Genomic DNA, 19397 nt, shown 5'->3' on the forward strand with positions numbered 1-19397 from the left:
CTGCTGGGGGTTTGCCAGCTTGTAGTGCTCCTCCAATCTGGAGGTTGGAGGAAAGGAAGAGAGGAGATGGAGGAAGAGGGATCCGAAATTATTGGGGTGGAGGGGATTATTAGGAAAGGGGCCAGAGTTGTTTTTATGGACTCATCTCCAGAAACTGTCAGAAGACATGCTCCACTGATCTCTTTGTGCTTCTCTTTGGCTCATATTGTGTTGGGTTGGAATAACACTGGCTTAGGAGTGTAGTGTTATCTTCCAAAACTATTCAAATAAAAGAGATGGATTATTTCGTGCTAGTGTTTAATATACTTATATACTAAAAGTTGTTTTCTGTGTCTTTCTCTCTGTCTCTACCTGCAGCCATTCCATCCCATGGTGAACCTGCAGTGCTCTCCAGTGCTTAGGATGTTTCTGTGCGCGCTATACGCTCCAGTGTGCACAGAGTACGGGCGAATGACTCTCCCCTGCCGCCACTTCTGTCTGCAAGCCAAGAGCGACTGCTACAAACTAATGGACATGTTTGGTGTCAGATGGCCGGAGGAGATGAACTGCAACAGGTTGTTATAACAGCAAAATTAATGTGACTTGTAATCACCAGTTGTCTGGAAGTTAGAAAAATATATTAATAAATCTAAAATCTGCAGAATTATTTTGAAACTCGTTGGCAGTAATATAATGCTGGAAGTATACATAATCTGTTGTTAAAGGTTTCACAGCCGAAATTACCCTTTCTTCCCAGGTTCCCAGACTGTGACGAGCCCTACCCCCGTCCTGTAGACCTCCTGTCCAGCTCAGACACAACCAAATCCCCCATCTCTGTCCAGAGAGACTATGGCTTCTGGTGTCCACGTGAACTCAAGATTGACCCTGAACTTGGCTACTCTTTCATGGGGGTTCGGGACTGCTCACCACCCTGTCCCAACATGTACTTCACACGGGAGGAGCTGACGTTTGCCCGCTACTTCATCGGGTTGGTGTCCATCATCTGCCTGTCTGCCACGCTTTTCACCTTCCTGACTTTTCTCATCGACGTGTCACGATTCCGTTACCCAGAGCGCCCGATTATATTTTACGCCGTTTGCTACATGATGGTGTCCCTGGTGTTCTTCCTTGGGTTTCTGTTAGAGGACAAAGTTTCCTGTAATGCAGCAAATCCTGGGAGGTTTAGAGCTTCAACAGTGACTCAAGGCTCCCATAATAAGGTCAGATAGTCTGTCATTGATTTTGTATTCTTTTCTGGTTTTCTACGGCCTACATACTCATCTTTGGGTTTTTTTTTCCGTCCAAGGCCTGCACTCTTCTCTTTATGGTGCTATATTTCTTCACTATGGCTGGCAGTGTCTGGTGGGTCATTCTGACCATCACCTGGTTCCTGGCTGCTGTTCCCAAGTGGGGCAGTGAAGCTATAGAGAAGAAGGCTCTCCTTTTCCATGCCTGTGCTTGGGGCATCCCTGGTATCCTCACCGTAACTCTGCTCGCCATGAACAAGATTGAGGGAGACAGTGTCAGTGGTATTTGCTTCGTGGGACTTTACAACTTGACGGCACTGCGTTGGTTCCTATTGGTCCCACTAGGACTGGACGTAGTGGTGAGTATTATAGAGTATACGAGAGACAAACTTTTCTTTCTCCTTAGCTCATTATCTATTGTATATTATTAACTGTATATTTGTACATAGATATTTTTCAACTACAGATGACACAACTTTAATTTAGCTTTCTAATTTACCTGTCTTGTTAATATGGAGAGTATCTTGTTTTGGCCACAATTTCACTTCCTGAAGAAAAAGAATAATAAAATGTGTTTGCTAACAGATACAAACTGTAAATTCTGATGTTTAAGCTTGTCTCTCATGTGATCTTAGGTCGGTGTGGCGTTGCTTCTGGCAGGCATAGCAGCACTAAACCGAGTCCGCATGGAGATCCCATTGGAGAAGGAGAACCAGGAGAAACTGGTCAAGTTCATGATTCGTATCGGTGTGTTCTCCTTACTCTACCTGGTCCCCTTGCTGACTGTTCTGGCCTGCTACCTTTATGAGAACAGCTACAGAGCTATCTGGGAGACGACATGGGTGCAGGAGAGGTGTAGAGACTACCACATCCCCTGCCCCTACCAGGTGACTGACAAACACAGGATACCTGACTCTGATATATTAAAGGAGCAGTGCATTGTATTTTAACATAAATCATTAATCATTTGCAGCCTGTACTGGTCTTGATTAATAACTCCAAATATAATTTGGTACCTCCACATCGAGGGTTTCAGAAAATCTGCTTTGGGCACAAAACAAATTTGTTTTACTTATATGTAAAAAAATATATATTGATAGTTTCATTGTTACAGGCTATGCATATTTGCTGAGTTGACTTGACTAAGATTAGATGCATTGTGCTACAGAGTCCTGCTCTTAATCTGTCAATTCAACACTTCATTGAGTAAGAGAGTGCTGCAGTGCAATAATCAAGTGTGTGTTTCTGCTGGGAGAGGATGGGGTCGTAGGGGTCAAGCTGCCCCACATCATAGTTGCAGCAGATCTGAACACAAGCTGCATGTTTTGTGCAGCTGAGCACTGTGCTGTTACACATGATACAACAGCGTACTGTAGAGCGCCTTCTAGGTGTAAAATCACAAAGATGCAACTTTGCATCCCACCCCCAACTCTATTGTGTTCATGAAAGCACATATTTGTATTCGCACGCACGCACTCACACACACACGCAAGTCCATAACATGCACCAATAGATGGCTTAGACTCAAATTGCCTGACTATATTTATCTTAAAAGCCTTCCCTGAGGCTCAGTCCTCTCCTCTGCTGAACAGCTCCTGAGTGATGCTCAACCCTTCCTCTCCTCAGCGCGACACACACACACACACACACACAGAGATTGACACAAACCTCATGAGATTGTTCAAAGGAACAAGAGACCAAAGATGTGTTTTCAGTCTTACAACTAATTAGGCTTAGCTATATAAACTACATCCAGCAGTTTGGACCAATGAATTTGATATTTAAGCTAAGGTAATGTGTAGATGTGGTCATTGACATACAGTCTGTAATGAGGATGTTCTTTGTAGTGATTCAGTCTACTATCTCTCTGCTATAATGAGTGTATCTGTGGATTGTTTAGCCTCGGGGCTCTCTGTTTGGCCCACTCATAATGAGGCCATCATGACTACATCTGTGTGTGAGAGAGAGAGAGAGAGAGAGGAGGAGATAGTATTTCTGTGGTTCGCTGCACGCCAGCTGAAATATTGTCGCTATGGCAGAAAGCAGCAGTGTGGTGTCTCTGCGGTGTCGTCCTGCTCGGTGGTCCTCTAAACTTAGGCTAGAAATAAATTACCTAATTTTCAGTGTGACCAAAAAATGTTTTTGAATGTATGATAACAGTTTTGAAACTATATTCATAATATATTTACGCACTTTTTTTATATTTTAGGCCATAAATATTTTTTCACTGTAATTTGCCGTAACCTTAGTCTTAGATTACCTGTATATAATCAACCATTAATAGGAAATCACATTAGTCAAGCTGTTCTCCACTTACAAATGTTAGATTCCCAAAAAGTACTGAATATCAGCACAAAATACCAAATACAGTTAGGTCAATAAGTATTTGGACAGCAACACAATTTTCGTAGTTTTGCCTCTTTACTCCACCATGAAAGATTTGAAACGAAGCCATCATGATGTGATTGAGGTGTAGACTTTCAGCTTTAATTCAAGGGGTTTAACAAAAATATTGCATTACTCATTTAGGATTTACAGCCATTTTTATAAATAGTCCTTAATTTCAAATTGGAAAATTGACAATTGATAAATTTCATTGCCAGTTGTGGCCTCTTCCTTGATTATTTCATTCAATTAAGCAGATAAAAGGGTTGGGGTTGATTCCAAGTGTTGAATTTGCATTTGGTAGCTTTTCATGGTACCTCTCAATGTGAGGTACAAAACTGATAGGATGGTGCTTCACAGTACAGATGGATAATGACCCAAAACATACTGTTAAAGCAAAACCAAGAGTTTCTCATGGCAGAGAAATGGAAAATTCTTCAATGGCCAAATCAGTCACATGACCTCAACCCAGCCAAAATTAAGAGCAGAAAGATCCATGATGTCCATGGGTTTCAGATTTCAGTTCAGTTCAGTTCAAATCAATTAGTACAGTACAGTACAGGTATAACATAAAGATGTATAACAATAATGAAAATAATAATAAAACTAATCATTATAATAATAGGGTGAATGATAATACTAATAAAACTAAATATAATAATAGTAATGATAATCATAATAATTGAAGCAGTGGATGTTGAGCAGGATCATGGGGGCAGAACGTGATTTTCAGTCACAGATCCAGACTCTCTAGCACCAGGGGCAGAAATACCTGCAGAAAGTGACAGGAGAAGAGAGGAAAGAGACGAGAAAGCACAAAACTACGGGAGAGAGAAGAAGTAAAGTTAGTAAGTTAGACAATCCTGAGCCGGCCCTAACTGTAAGCTTTATCAAAAAGGAAGGTTTTAAGCCTACTCTTCAATGTGGAGAGGGTGTCTGCCTCCCAGACCCGAACTGGAAGATGGTTCCACAGTAAAGGAACCTGATAACTGTAGGCTCTGCCGCCCATTGTACTTTTGGAGACTCTAGGAACCACAAGCAAGCCTGCGTTCTGAGAGCGCATTGTTCTACTGAAGTAATAGGGTACTATGAGCTCTCAGATATGATGGTGCCTGACCATTAAAGGCTTTGTAGGTGAGGAGGATTTTAAATTCTATTCTGAATTTTACAGGGAGCCATTGTAGAGAAGCTAACACAGGAGAAATGTGATCTCTTTTCCTAGTTCCTGTCAGTACTTGCTCCGCAGCATTCTGGATCAGCTGGAGAGTATTTAAAGATTTTTTGGGACAGCCTGATAATAAGGAGTTGCAATTATCCAGCCTAGAGGTAACAAAAGCATGGACTAGTTTTTCTGCGTCTTTTTGAGAAAGGATGTGCCTGATTTTTGCAATGTTATGTAGGTGAAAAAGGCAGTCCTTGAAGTTTGTTTTATGTGTGAGTCATTCTGAGGTGTCCGGGGCCAAGCAGAATAATTTCAGTTTTGTCTGGGTTTAACAGCAGAAAGTTGCTGGTCATCCAGGTCTTTATGTTCTTAACGCATGCTTGAAGTTTAGCTAACTGCTTGGTTTCATTGGGCTTCATTGACAAATAAAATTGGGTATCATCAGCATAACAATGGAAGTTTATTGACTGTTTCCTAATAATGTTGCCTAAAGGAAGCATATATAAAGTGATTAGAACTGGTCCGAGCACAGAACCTTGTGGAACTCCGTGACTAACTTTTGAGTATGTGGAGGATTTATCATTAAGGTGCACAAACTGAAATTGATCTGATAAATAGGACTTAAACCATCTTAGAGCGGTTCCTTTAATGCCAGTTAAGAGTTCCAGTCTCTGTAATAGGATATAAAGTCAGTGGTATCAAATGCACCAATAAGATCTAAGTACAGAGACAAGTCCTTTGTCCGATGCGATTAGAAGGTCATTTGTAACTTTCTCCAGTGCTGTTTCTGTATTATGATGCACTCTAAATCCTGACTGAAAATCTTCAAATAAACTATTATCAAGTAAAAAGTCACACAACTTGTTGGCGACAGCTTTCTCAAGGATCTTAACTGACTGCAAAGGATTTTTATCCAAGTATTAAAAATAATCTTTATAATTATGTTGCTTTGTCCAATTACTTTTGAGGCTTTGTAAATGAGAGACTATAAATAATAATGGCTGTAATTCTAAACGGTTAATGTGATATTTTTGCTAAACCCCTTGAATTAAAGCTGAAAGTCTACACTGTTTTCAAGCAAATAAACAGTAAAAAAGAGAAGTCTCCAAGTCAAGTCAGAGCTGGATGTGTTGGCTGCTGTGGTTTTTATGCCTCTAGTGAGGCTGCTCCGTTGTCAGTGTTGATGTAGAGAAGACTTACACTGGGAATTAATAAATACACTGTGTCAGCAGCCGTGAACCTTTTTAAGTAGTTCATACATGCTGACGTTTACAGACAGGAATTATACTCCTTCAGGCCATACATGTGTGTATTAGCAACAAACTCACTTATTCTGTCTCTCAACCTCTGGCTCTTCCTCCCAAGTCTACCAAACATACCAAAACTGACTTACTGATGTATTTTTCTCTTTCGTTTTATTGCTGCCCCAATCAACAAAAACCTTCACCACCCAACCAATAACCACATCTTCTGTGCATGCGTGTCCTGTAGGTGGAGAGTACCAGTCATCCTGACCTGGTCTTGTTCCTCATCAAGTACCTGATGATGCTGATCGTAGGAATCCCCTCTGTTTTCTGGGTGGGCAGTAAGAAGACCTGTTTCGAGTGGGCCAGCTTCTTCCACGGCAAGAGACGCAAAGAGTGTGTACTTTAAACATACTTATTGGGTTTTTAGGTTAATCACACTGCAACTTTGTCAAGCTGTACACTCTACTAGCACAGCTTCGTATTTGTACCCTAGTACAAATAGTCTTTTTTAACTCAAGCAGAATGCAAAGCATTTCATCTCTTTATAGTGATAATTAGATAAAAAAAGACCATTGGATTTTTATTCTTATAATTCAATTTAGCATACTACTTTGCTGTAGACTACAGATACTGTTGGGAATGACACTATCTAACACACAAATGCCGACTACACTAATAATCTAAATTAGTGAAAATGAAAAAGAAGAACACAAAAAATACTGTTGGATTGAAAAAATTTTAACAACAAAATGGCCTTCTTACTTTCATAAAACTTTCTAAAAAAGCCTCATCTCAGCTGTCTGTCAGGTTCATCACTTTTCTGACTGGTATCATTTTTAGCTTTGAGCTTCTTTTCAAAACCATAAGTGACTGTTTCCATATTGACATTGTGTCATGAAATCTTAAGTGATATCAGAATGAACAACCTTGTCTCCTCGAAATCACATTTATATACTACTAACTTGTTTTACCGATTACATTATGAAGCAAATCTAATTGTTGCCTAGATTATGTCAACTGGCAGTGTTTTTTAAAGTGTAGGAAATACATTGTTGTTGTACCACCTCAAGTTGGTGGTTTGGGTGGATCTTGCACTTACAAAGCACAGGACCTGGACACCAGAGACACATCCTGAATCCCTTATGTGGTTAGGTTTAGGCAACAAAAGCACTTTGGTTATGGTTAGAGAAAGATTGTGGTTTTGATTAAATGTTAATGAGGTTCACTTCTTGTCTTGTGCTTGTTAACCTTTTCAGTATTTAAACAAGACAACAACCTTTCCTTAACCTTTAACCTTAAGCAAGTGTTGTGGGTGCTGAAATATATCGATAAAAAGGTTAAATCATGCTTTACTGGCTACAAGCAGATATTGTACTATAAACATTTCTTTCAAAACGTATTTGCTATTGCAAATTAGTTGAATTATAAATATTTTCTAAGACACAGGGTTAGAAGGAAGCAAAGAAGCCCAATGAAAAATTCTAACTGTTCTTATATTTATGTAACTTAAATCACTGACAAATGTAGAAACAGGGACCGTAGTTTGGTTTAATTTTTATATCAAACATATAGAGTTCAGACCATAAGTATTTGGACGGTTACACAGTTATGTTCTTCAGGCTCTGTTTTTCAGTATATTCAATTTAAAATAAAATAATGGATATTACATGGAAGTACCTAGTCTCAGCTTTAATTTGAGAAGCTTTATGTCAGTATTGAAAGAACTGTGTGGGAGATATAGCCCTTTAAACACATAGTGCCCAAATTGCAAGGGTTCAAAAGTAATTGGACACTTAGTAAGTAAATATTTTTAGGGCAGCTGTGTGTCGTTTCAATGTTGCACAAAAGAGCTTACACAGGGCTTGATTGAGATTCACCATTTAGATTGAGGTGTAATTGTCTGTCAATATGAGGAGTGAAGAGGTGACCATGCAAGTGAAGAAAATAACAATAATAATAATGAGGCTCAAAAAAGCCAAAAATCTATCAGATATGAAAAGTAGTCAGAAAAAGAAAAATCCCTTTATGACTGCACAGCAAGTCAAGGATGTCCTCCAGGATGTAGCCGGACATTTTCCTTGTTAGCGATCACCACTGGTAAACCTCAAAAACAGAAAGGCCAGGTTGCAGTTCACAAAAACACACACACACACAAAAAAACGCTTGTTATATCAATATAAGCCTATGCAAATAAAGCTCAGACTTGGCATTTTAATGGTGTATCCATCATTTTATTTCAAATTAAATGGGCATACAGCGCCTGAAGAAAAAAATGTGTAGCTGTCCAAATATTTACCATCTGGGTTGTAGAAGTAGAACTATTGCTAAATATTGAGTTGTAATGGGCACTAAGGTCTCTCTTTGGGGAGTTAAGAGACACACACTCTCCTGTAACTCAATATCATCCTGGAGTTTGAGCCAGTGAACAGTGGAATTTGAACCCAGTGTGCTTGTCTATGATTTGACCCTGCAGTACTCAGTCTATAAAGGATTTATCTCAGTCTGAGTGTAGGTGTACTCCTGTCTGTCTGTCTGTCTGTCTGTGTGTGTGTGTGTGTGTGTGTGTGTGTGTGTGTGTGTGTGTGTGTGTGTGTGTGTGTGTGTGTGTGTGTGTGCACATGCGTGTAGATGTGTGTGGCTTGTTGGTGAACACAGGCCCTTCTCTGCACTCACTCCCCTCCTCTCCAAACTCAGAGCATTAAACCCCTCTCCCACCACCTGCTCCACACACTCCTCCATCCTCTGCTACAACACCACTACCTTCCCCCTCTCCCTCCCCACCCTCCTGCGTCTCTCCCTGCCATCTCTGCCTTCACTCCCCTTCTCCTCCTCCTCCACCCCTTCCTTGCCCTCTTCTTTCCCCTGCTGCAGTGGGTTGGTAAACGAGAGCCGACAGGTGCTCCAGGAGCCCGACTTTGCCCAGCTGCTGCTTAGGGACCCTAACACACCCATCGTGAGGAAGTCGCAGGGCACGTCCACCCAGGGTACCTCCACCCATGCCTCCTCTACCCACCTGGCCATGCTGGATGAACCACCCAGTGCCAGCACCAGCCGAGCTGGCTCCGTTCGCAGCACACGCTCAAAAATGAGTAGTTATCAAGGCAGCCTGCACTGCTCCAGAGATGGCAGGTCAGTTTTAAGCTTTCAACAACATTTTTTAATTAATTCTACAGAATATTCCACTCCTGAAGCTAATTTTTGTTCCTTTCCATCCCAGATACACAGCCTCCAGTTTCCGGGCAACTGATGACCGACTGCCCTATGATAGCATGCCTCGCCTCAACGACCAAACACAGTCCAGGCACTGCAGCACCAATCGCCTAGACAGCCTATCACGGCACGGTTCCACCCAGCGGCTGGAAAGCCAGTCGCGGCACAGCAGCATCAGGGACCTGAGCAGTGCCACCCAAGCTGTTCTCGGCGTCCCTGGAAATGGAATTCACAGACTCCTGGAGGAGGACGGAGCTGCAGCCTGAACTATGATCCCCATGGTGAAAAAGATGTGACTGTAAGGGTTGAAGTAAGAGTAGAAAAGATGATTTTTTGTCTTTTTCTAGAAAGATAAAGAATGTGTGAGGATCCCGATTAAGTTTGACAGAATGCATAGTAACCACTGTGATATCCACTCCCGTTGAATTTGGGAGCTCAGAGCTGCAGCACAACTATGATGCTTCAAATTACTGTTGATGAGGTCTACATCCAGCCAAATTGAGAGGACTCCAAAAGCCAAATATAATGTGGATTGATGCCTTAAAATGTTCTCTCATATTTACATGACCCACTAGCTCATCTCAAAAACTGAAGTTCAAAATTATTTTTGTCTAGTCTGCAAAACTACAAAAGATTTTGCAGTCCTGATGTTGACATCTGGATGGTCTGAACAAGCTTTGAACAATGGACATTACAAGCCTCCCCTTTAGTCTTTGGAGGAAGGTAGTAATTTTTAAAGGTTTACCTTTTTTGAGATTTTACTTTCTACCTATTTTGCACCTCTTTAACTTCTGATGTCAGAATTGTGTTTCAGTTTCATATGTCTAACTTAACCTGCTAAAATCTGTATTTATAAAGGGAAATCTTTTCACACCTGATTTGAAACTCCACATAACACATTAGTTAGAAGTTTAGGGAACCAACAACTGAGTGTGGATTTTTGCCTTAAAATTTCCTCTCAGCTTTACCTGAACTACAAGCTAATCCCAAAAAGTTCAAAATGATTTTACTCAAGTTTACAATGGATTTTCTGGTCCTGATGGTGAGGTCTGGATTTAAAAACAGTTTGTAATATTGAGGTACTTCTTAATTGCACCTGTGCAACAATGTATGTAGTGATAAAAGAAAAATGTCTGGATCTGTGGTTTGCCATTTTGTATGCAATGGCCGAAATACAGGTTAAAAAAAGCAGAATCAAACTCCTGCCTTATGTGTGTTCAGACACAGGGAAAAACAAATTTTAGATAAGGTGTGATTGTATACGCGTTGCTGGGCGAATTCGCCCAGGGTGGCGAATTGAGGCGCAGACACGCGAGATTAAACTTTACTTGGGTAGTAGAATGTATCCCTGTCCTCCATGAAACGACATCATTAATTTACAGAGAGGAAAACAAAAAGGAGAGAGAGACTGGATTAAAGTAAATGGAATAACTGGAGTTTCTGTTTAGTTCTGAGCTGAACACAAACAAACGCAGACACACTTCCACACACACGGCCGTTGCTCATGGTTAGCTTATGGCTACATTTCACTTTGCGTTCTGTCGGAACACACCTTTACAGTTTGAATAGATAGTGCCCCCTTAAGTTAGTCAAATTCTAAATAGTTGATCCCGTTAAAAGTCTGTCCTTACTTGTATAGCTACTGTAAATATTTGACCAATATTTTTTTCTGGTTGCAAAACATGTGCATAGATGTAAAAACTGAACTTTTGTTATTCATTTGTAATAAAGTTTTTTTAAAGAATGGACAAAGCATCTTTTTGGCAGAAGAAATGACCACGGAGAAACACACCGGATGTGTATTTGTAACAGCCCTCCGCTTTATTGAAATACATCGGAGTTGGGTTAATATAATGAGTTCTCCACATAAGTGTGGCAGCCAGTTCCATACATTATTTTTTTTTTTTTGACCTTACACCTTAAATATTTTTTGTGCAAAAAAGAATCTACATCACCTGTAGTGGGTTATCCTCAGTAAAACGCCCAAACCTTTCAAAAAGGAGCAAGTCCAAAAAAAACAACAAACCGAAAACAAATGATTACATCTATAACATGCAAAACTGTACAAATTATTACAAAGCAATCCTAGAAAAAACAACAAAGTGTAATATGATATGAAAGAGCAAAATAATATAGAAGGTACTGTGGATAAGACCTCACTGAAATGCAAAGGCATTTGATTTTTATTTATTTTTTTTAATGATTTTGTTGCTTTTAAATGTTGACACTGTGGCACCTCAGCCATCAAACCACCTTTCACCCTTCACCCCTGAAACGTCATCATTTTCTATCTTCTAGTCCTCACCACCCTTTCTTCCTGCAGTCTCCACCCAGGTCGCATCTACTGTACATTACAGCCTCACTCCCCACTCCTCCATCCATCCATCAAACAAATCTCTAACACGCTCATTCTCATCTAATGAAAATAATTCATTGGTTCCGACATTTCCTGAGTTTCTCTTCTCCTCTCCTTAAACTGGAATATATGGGATCAGGATTTTCTGTACAGTATTGGCCAATAATAAAACACCTGGCTAAGACGGTTTACTCTTCCCCCAGCGAATACATTCTACAGATGAACTCTAGCAGGAGCCGAGGAGAGTCATTAGCTTAAAACGTTTCTAAGAGGAGGTTGTTTGGAATAAAAAACCAACTTAGTCGCACTCTGGCGCTCCAAATCTCTCTCTCCTCATATAAAATAGAATACTAAATAAAACACTTGGAATGGGTTGTTTAGAACTACTTTGTTGTGTTTCAACCGGGCAGGATTGGCAGGAATGTGCACCAAAGTTTTTGTTTCCCTTTCTAACCAAAAAGGACAAGCGGACTAAACTGGAGGATTCTGACCTAGGATACTGTACTGTAAGCATTCATTTGTTCCTACTGAGGATGACCAAATTTATCAGAAACCCTCCGATAACGACAAAACACTCTCTGCACTGTCACCAACAACAGGGCAGTATTAGAATATAGAATGTGCATTCTTCTTACAGATAATACAACATTATAACCACATTGTAGTTAGTGTTTGTCAGGACATTTCAGCTCCATGCACATTGTTCCGTTACAGTTTTCTCACATTCTGCCCTATGAGCAATTCCTCAAGTAAAATGCCTTTCACTGTCTGTAAACGGGAGGAGATGAACAGAGGTAATAGGTTTTTGGCCATGAATGCCATTCTCTGCAGCCAGGAGCTGCCGCACCATAAAATGCTCTTTGAAAGGCCTTTTCATTCTGCCAAAGAAAAACCACCTGGAGGGAGGTTTAGAGATCCAGCCCTGTTTATTTTACAGACAACAGGTAGCACTGAGGTTATTTTATCTGCGGTTTATCAAGACAAACAGAAACCCAAGTGCTGACTTTCTCGCAGCTTTTAAGTGTTTACATTCGTATTTTAGCATTTTTTTTTTTTTTAATCAAGAGCTCTTACAATGAAGCTTTTAACGAACAGATCACTAAAAAATTCTTCAGAATAAGCAAAGGCTGTGAGAAGGACAAAATAATGTCAGTCTCCCTCTTTTTGTCCATTTTTGGTTATATTGAGCTGATCTCTTAGTGGAGGACTGACCTTTCCTATCCAGGTACCACAGTGAATTAAGAAACACACACATTAACTGTTGATTAAATGATCAGAGCCACTTCATCTCTTAGAAATCCGAGGAGGACCAGGACAAGGCATTTGCTTTTGCTGCATGAAAACACCACCTCAGAGAGAGAGAAAGTGTGTGTGTGTGTGTGTGTGTGTGTGTGTGTGTGTGTGTGTGTGTGTGTGTGTGTGTGTGTGTGTGTGTGTGTAGAAACGTGTGATAGGAGGTTTGTGATAAATGCACGTGTTCAAAAACAAACAAACCTAGAACCAATTGGTAAAAAAGAAAACTGGAAATAATTTAAAATGGCTTTTTGTGTGTGAATTCAACCTAAAATCACTCAAAACAAAAAAAGAAAAGTCAGAGAGGATTTTTTTTCTTCCCCGTGTAGTTCTCTACAGTATATTCCGTATCATATATTACTCTCTACTTTGCACCTATGTACATTATTATGATGAGAGACTGTAAGTTGGTCATTTTGGTTGTACAGCAAGGTGGAACATCTACACTACAATGGAGGACACGTCCAGGGCTGCTGGATGTCCCTCGCACTGGACTGATGCGGAGGAGTAGTAGGAGCTGTGATGATGTCATATGAGCCGTTATTAACACTGCTTGTAGCTTTTTCTGACAGTCAAAATTAAAAATATAAAGTCACTGCACTTAGTATCATCAGCCAAATAAAAAAGAAAAGTCATTGATTTCCTTACTTTCTCTCTCTCTCTCATTTCTTTCTTGATTTTTGCAGCACCCAAAGAGAAAGCAACTAAGAAGTGAGGAGGGGTTAAAATCCCTCCGTCTGCTTCTGGCCATAAAGACTCAAACCTCCCTTTCCTTTCATAAGATTGATAAATAAATTAAAATGGTGTCCCCTAAAACCCAAAGGGTCCTATGTACAATTACAAATCAAGTTTCTCTCCATAATAATCCTTTTCTTTTTTGTTACATCATGAGGTTTTTGAGTCTGAGTGAGAGTCTGAGAGTTTTTCATTCCTGTATCATTTACCCTTTCTGAATAAGCACACACGCTGGCAAGCGCATATAGCTTCTGTCAAACACGCACACACACACACACAAACACACACACACTTGCATCTTCAAACATCAGCACCCACATTTACACTACCATTAATTTATGATGACTTCTCCCTCAGATTATCCCTCAAAGAGAAGACAGACTCTTTCTTAGTTTTTCTGCCCCATGTATGGAAGTATGGTGACAAATTGAGGTTGTAAATCGGGACAAATGTTCATCAGGAGGTGCAGTTCTCTGGGCAGTGAGGGGGAATATTCAGCAACGAGGTGAGAGGCTGCGGTGGAGGAAGAAGAAGAGGAGGAGGGTTTGGAGTCCTTTGCTGTCGGTTGGTCGGTAAGTCAGTTGATGGGGTTGGGCGGGTGAGAGGCTAGAGGGAGCTCATGTTTCCCAGCCCATCCGGTCTGTGCTCTCCAGGGACAGGGACTTGGTCTTGTGTGGGGAGGCTGGGCTGGGAGGGCTGCTGAAGGTAGAGCTGTTGGAGGCTGTAGAGTGACGGGGGGAGTCCGAGTCCTGGAAGGGAGGGGAGAGAGGGGAAGAAAGGGGTATACAAATGAAGAGGGGCATTGGAGATAAAGAAAGCAGGTGAAGTTTGGGAAAGAAATGATGAGCAAAAGATTCATAAGTTAGATGATGTTCACTTTCATAAAGTGCACCTTATGGCACTACAAATATTACTCTGATTCAGAATCATGAGACTGGAGACAATGCCTCTGTATTGTGGATACTAAAGTTATAAAATAAATTATTAACACAGTCCGTATTTTAAAATGACTTTTGTTTGTGACCACTGAGCACATACTAGCAGCTCTCAGTGAAGAGGTGATAGCTTACAGCTATATTCTTGCTAAGCATGCATATTCTTCAACAATTCTCAGTCCTTATTCATCTGCTGTTTGGGATAGAGGGCAGATGTAAAAGTCAGACTGAATCACATTGCTCCCACCCCACCTCATCTTCCACTGCATTCCACATCATCAGCAGATGAACAGCTCAATTGACCAGACATGATCAGCTGAAAGAAAACAAACATGCAGGCGAGGGCAAATGAGGGGGGTGTGGGTTAAACCTTCACACTGTACAACACGAACAGTATGACTTGCATACCCCTTATATGAACTAACATATAACTTATATACAGCTCTGGAAAAAATTAGGAGACCACTGCAAATTTTTCTGAAATCAGCATCTCTACATGTATGACAGCCATTCCATTCCAGTGTCTGTTGAATTCCTACACAAACACACCTAGCTACATTGTCTAAAAATCTCTCTACGTGAGGTTGTGCTTTCCACTCATATTGACTAATCAGCAGTCATGGAACAGCCATTTTCAGCCAGAAATGTGCATCAGGAGCCACACCAAACCATGCAGCTGTTGTGATGTATTCCAATCCAATTTATATCAAAAATTTTGGCAACACAAGTATTATTCTATCATTATAGAAAGAACATTGCAAGATCCCCGTGGAGACCAGAGCACTGACTACACATTGTACTTCTGGCCTAGTTGTGCTCTGAACTGGACAGCTCATTGTTAGAAACATGGGCAGGCCATTAGAGAGCTGTATGGAAGTAGACATGCTCCGTGATTGGCTGGGCTGGCAGCAGTGGGAAAAAGTTTGCAAAATAGCTGAGCATCAGCTGCGTTGCAATCAGCAACCAAAAACAATGATACAGGCCAGGTCAGGGACAGACTGATGGTGCAGCCGATGCTCCAGTGAAACGTGACAAACTGTCAGATGCTGCTGACATGACAGGGCTGAAATGGTGCAGCAAGGGGCCATGGGATGGCGGATTTATGGTAACAACCTGTTTGTGTATAGGTTTCTGTTTTGAATGCACCGCATGCTAATGAAAGTGTTACTTTAAATACTGAAATGATACACTGTGTTCTGCATGTGGGTGCATACTTAGTGACACAGTGCTCTCAGTTGTGTGTTGGGTGCAAAGTTGTTGCAGCTGTTGACATTACCTTCATCTTACTAAGCAGGGTCCTTAAAGCCCTTTTCAGATCGGGGGTCTTCTCCGATGGTGAGACTGCCTGCCACTGCAGAGGAGAGTTCAGACTCAGCGCCCAGCCCACAGACAACATGCTGGGGTGGAAGTAGGCAGGCAGGGAGGGCAGGGCGGAGGGAGACGAGGAATGGGGGCAAAATGAGGAGCAATGGAGTTGACAGCGTCCAGGCTTGTGGGCCATGGGGATGTGGAGCCACAGGAAGGATAGCAGGCAATTTGAGGGTGGGTGGGTGGATGGGGGTAGAAGTTACACTTAAACGCCAAAGCTAATGTTTGATGTCAGTCATTTTATTTGTGTCATGAAATTTTCTGACCCACACCGCTGGGGATACTTTTAAAATCTGAGTTGCAGGGAAGTTATGCTCCACAAACAGGAACAGTATTTCACCACTGCCTGACTCAAGTTATATTTTATGTATCAGCTGTTAAAGAGACATTGCAAACATTAGTCAGTGTCACAATGTTTCCTTCTGTAATTTGAGGCAACAACTGGCCTGACCTAAACCAGGTTTGGGGAGGCAACAACAGTCTCTATACTGGGAGAGAGGAGAAGGCCAGAGGAATCAGCGAGCTGATTGTGTTTACTATGAAGCGCTGACATCCCAGAAAGCTAACCAATCGATCATAGAAGTGATATGAGGTGAGAGGCCTGCACGCAGAGGCCGGGATGTGACAGATGGGATAGGGAGGAGTTTTTTCAAGGGGGGAACAATGTGATCTGCTTTCACTTATTTAATAACTTCTTGTCTAACTTCTACAATCACATGAGAAGGAAACAATCGTTATCTTGATTTTGTCTTTTTCATACACAGCTGATGTTGTGTTGACATTAACTCCATATTCAGATTTAGAAAGTGGCTATAGAACATCTGTTCAATCACATTTACTCTGATTTGAACAAACAGTTGGTAGAAACTCAAGTATGCCACTAAGAGAAGATTAGCTGTTTAGACTAAGCTTTCCAAAATCCAACTAACCTCTAAAAATAAAGTATTTAATGTATAAAGTCAACCGCACATGAAGCTGTGTGTTCAGGTTTAACATATTTACTGACCTCTCTGTCAAACTGTGAGAGTGGAGCATCACCACAGTCCATTCCTCCACCAGAGGACAGGGAGCTCTCAGAGGGAGAGGTCATGGTCTGACGTTTAGATCCATAGCTTCCTCCTGACAGTTCTCTGCGCAGAGCACTGCCATTCTGGGAGGACGAGCCTGGAGAAGGAGAAGGATGGATGGAGGAGTTTGGTTAAACATAAATCTACTTGAAAAACGTTCATCCTGCATGGATGAAGTTACCAAAGTGTGTCTGGTTCTGGGAGGAGTTATGAACTCCTGTTACTCACGTATTCCCAGTCCGCTGCTTGCGCTCATGGAGCGGCCTGGCTCTGCACGGTTCTTTGTGATGGAGGGGATGCTGACTGAACCACTGAAGCCTGCACGGCTCTCCTGAACACGGACGTTCTGGTTTAAACATGCACAGAGAAAACACAAACAAACAAACAAACAAAAACACACACACACACACACACACACACACGACGGAGTGCAGTGCAGGGGACAGGAGTGAGGTGGGTGCACAGTGATACACACTACATGCTCAAACAACTGAACACAAATGTGGCCCATATGTGACTGTAAGGTTGAGGCAGAAAGACATGCAAGCATGCTGTCCATAAATGCACAATGGGTCAGGTGGGGGAAGAGCAGTGAGCTTTAGAGGATAATATGACTGTGACGAGGTTCATTATGTGATACAACTCAGCCTTTCAGGTCAGGTTAGAAAATAGGGAATAACACAGAAACTACAATTTTCTGTCAAGATACTACTGTTTGCATGCTAGACATGATGGACAAGAAGGGACACTGTTCCTGTTCAAGCAGCAGGTCAACACATAGACACAATCAACAACTGTTCCTCCACTCCTGGTTGAAATTATTGGCACCCCTGAATTTTAAGTACAGAATTAAGGATATCTTCAGTAATAAATGCAAATAAACCAATTTTATATAATCAGAATATTTAATGTCCAAAGTTACTGAACAACAACAACAAAAAATATGCTTTCATATAGTGAGATAAAAATAAAAACATAAAATGTACGCATGACACAATTATTGGTACCCTTTCGATGAATTTATATTAGTTTATCAATCAAAATAAAAAACATCTTTGCTTAATTTTGAGTTTTCACATGACCTGAATTACCCAATGAATGATTTTTTTACTGCATAAAAAGGGGCTGAGTGTTTCTAGTTTCTTTTTCACAACTGCAAAGGCAAGAGAGCTGCCTGAGAGCATCAGAAATGCTGTTATCAGAAAACATAATTCCAAAGGCTACAAGGCAATCGCCAAAGATCCTTTAATCCCTGTTTCAACAGTTCGTAATGTTATCATCAAGTTTCACAGTCATAAAACTGTTAAGATGCTTCCAGGAAGTGGTGCTAAGAAGAAACTCAATGAGAGAAGTCTGCAAAGTTTGTTGCAGATTGTAGAAAAAACACCATACAAGACGTCTAAGGAGCTTCAGGCTGACCTGGAGCAATCTGGAGTGGTGGTTTCAGCCCATACCATACGCCGCACACTAAACCAAGTAGGGCTCCATGGGCGAAGGCCAAGGAAGACACCATTATTGAAAGAAAGGCACAAAAAGGCAAGACTAATGTTTCCAAAAACTTTCATACATAAGCCACAGTCTTTCTGGGATGTTCTATTGACAGAAGAAACCAAAGTAAAGCTCTTTGCGAATGTAGTGCATCAGTTTGTTAATTGTTGATGAAATGAGGTCAATAAGGAAAAGAACACCCTACCGATAATAAAACATGATGGAAGTTCCATCATGCTGCTGGGCTGCTTTGCTGCCTCTGGTACTGGAGGCACTGAATGTATCAAAGGAATGATGAAATCAGAAGATTACCGGGGCATTTCAGAGCGAAATGTGTTACCCAGTGTCAGAAAACTAGGTTTGAGGCGAAGGTCTCAGGTCTTCAGAAGGACAACAAACCAAAGCACACATCCCGCAGCACAAAAGAATGGTTGAAAAGGAAAAGATGGACTGTTTTAAACTGACCAGCAATGAGTCCTGAACTAAAATCCCATTAAAAACCTTTGAGAGAGCTGAAATCCACCATTGCAGAAAGGAATCCTGTAAACTTAAAAAACCTTGACGCATAGCAAGGGAAGAGTGGCAGAAACTTACAGCACACAGATGCAAGAAGATTCTAAATGGCTACAACAAACGTTTAGAGGCTGTCATTGTCAAGGTTCTACAACCAAATATTAGTGAAGGGTGCCAATAATTGTGTCCGGGGTACATTTTGTGTTTGTATTATGTCACTATTATGCAAGTTTTGTTTTTTAAATTTTTCATTTGTTTGGGAACCACATTTTATTAAAATATTTTGATGATACAAAATTGGTAAATTAGCATTTATTTCTGAAGATATTCAAAATTCTGTACTTAAAATTCGGGGGTGCCCATAATTTCAACCAGGACTGTATATGTTCATGTGTCTGTATTTATTCTTGTG

At 41.0% G+C, this 19397-nt stretch overlaps 2 protein-coding genes across 5 annotated transcripts in view; one reads left to right on the top strand and one right to left on the bottom strand.

The window, feature by feature from the left end:
* fzd3a (frizzled class receptor 3a) overlaps nt 1–10966 on the top strand; it is a 24105-nt gene extending 13139 nt beyond the window's left edge. The window contains exons 3-9 of one of the 2 annotated variants that reach the window (XM_040125067.1): nt 358–554; nt 737–1199; nt 1286–1585; nt 1862–2113; nt 6265–6413; nt 8715–9149; nt 9238–10966. In XM_040125067.1, the coding sequence (XP_039981001.1) occupies nt 358–554; nt 737–1199; nt 1286–1585; nt 1862–2113; nt 6265–6413; nt 8715–9149; nt 9238–9496 (2055 nt within the window). In that variant the 3' untranslated portion in view covers nt 9497–10966. The remainder of the gene's footprint in view (nt 1–357; nt 555–736; nt 1200–1285; nt 1586–1861; nt 2114–6264; nt 6414–8714; nt 9150–9237) is intronic. The other variant, XM_040125069.1, reaches the window with a different exon arrangement.
* A 62-nt stretch (nt 10967–11028) lies between these two features.
* Nucleotides 11029–19397, bottom strand: part of cdc42bpab (CDC42 binding protein kinase alpha (DMPK-like) b) — an 83246-nt gene continuing 74877 nt past the window's right edge. Inside the window, exons 42-45 of one of the 3 annotated variants that reach the window (XM_040125064.1) lie at nt 17213–17330; nt 16924–17081; nt 15826–15900; nt 11029–14363 (exon numbers count right to left, since the gene is read on the bottom strand). In XM_040125064.1, coding sequence (XP_039980998.1) covers nt 14232–14363; nt 15826–15900; nt 16924–17081; nt 17213–17330 — 483 coding nt within the window. In that variant the 3' untranslated portion in view covers nt 11029–14231. The remainder of the gene's footprint in view (nt 14364–15825; nt 15901–16923; nt 17082–17212; nt 17331–19397) is intronic. The other 2 variants (XM_040125065.1, XM_040125066.1) reach the window with 2 other exon arrangements.

This window comes from Xiphias gladius, chromosome 4, assembly GCF_016859285.1.
Source record: "Xiphias gladius isolate SHS-SW01 ecotype Sanya breed wild chromosome 4, ASM1685928v1, whole genome shotgun sequence".
In the NCBI taxonomy this organism is placed as follows: domain Eukaryota; kingdom Metazoa; phylum Chordata; class Actinopteri; order Istiophoriformes; family Xiphiidae; genus Xiphias; species Xiphias gladius.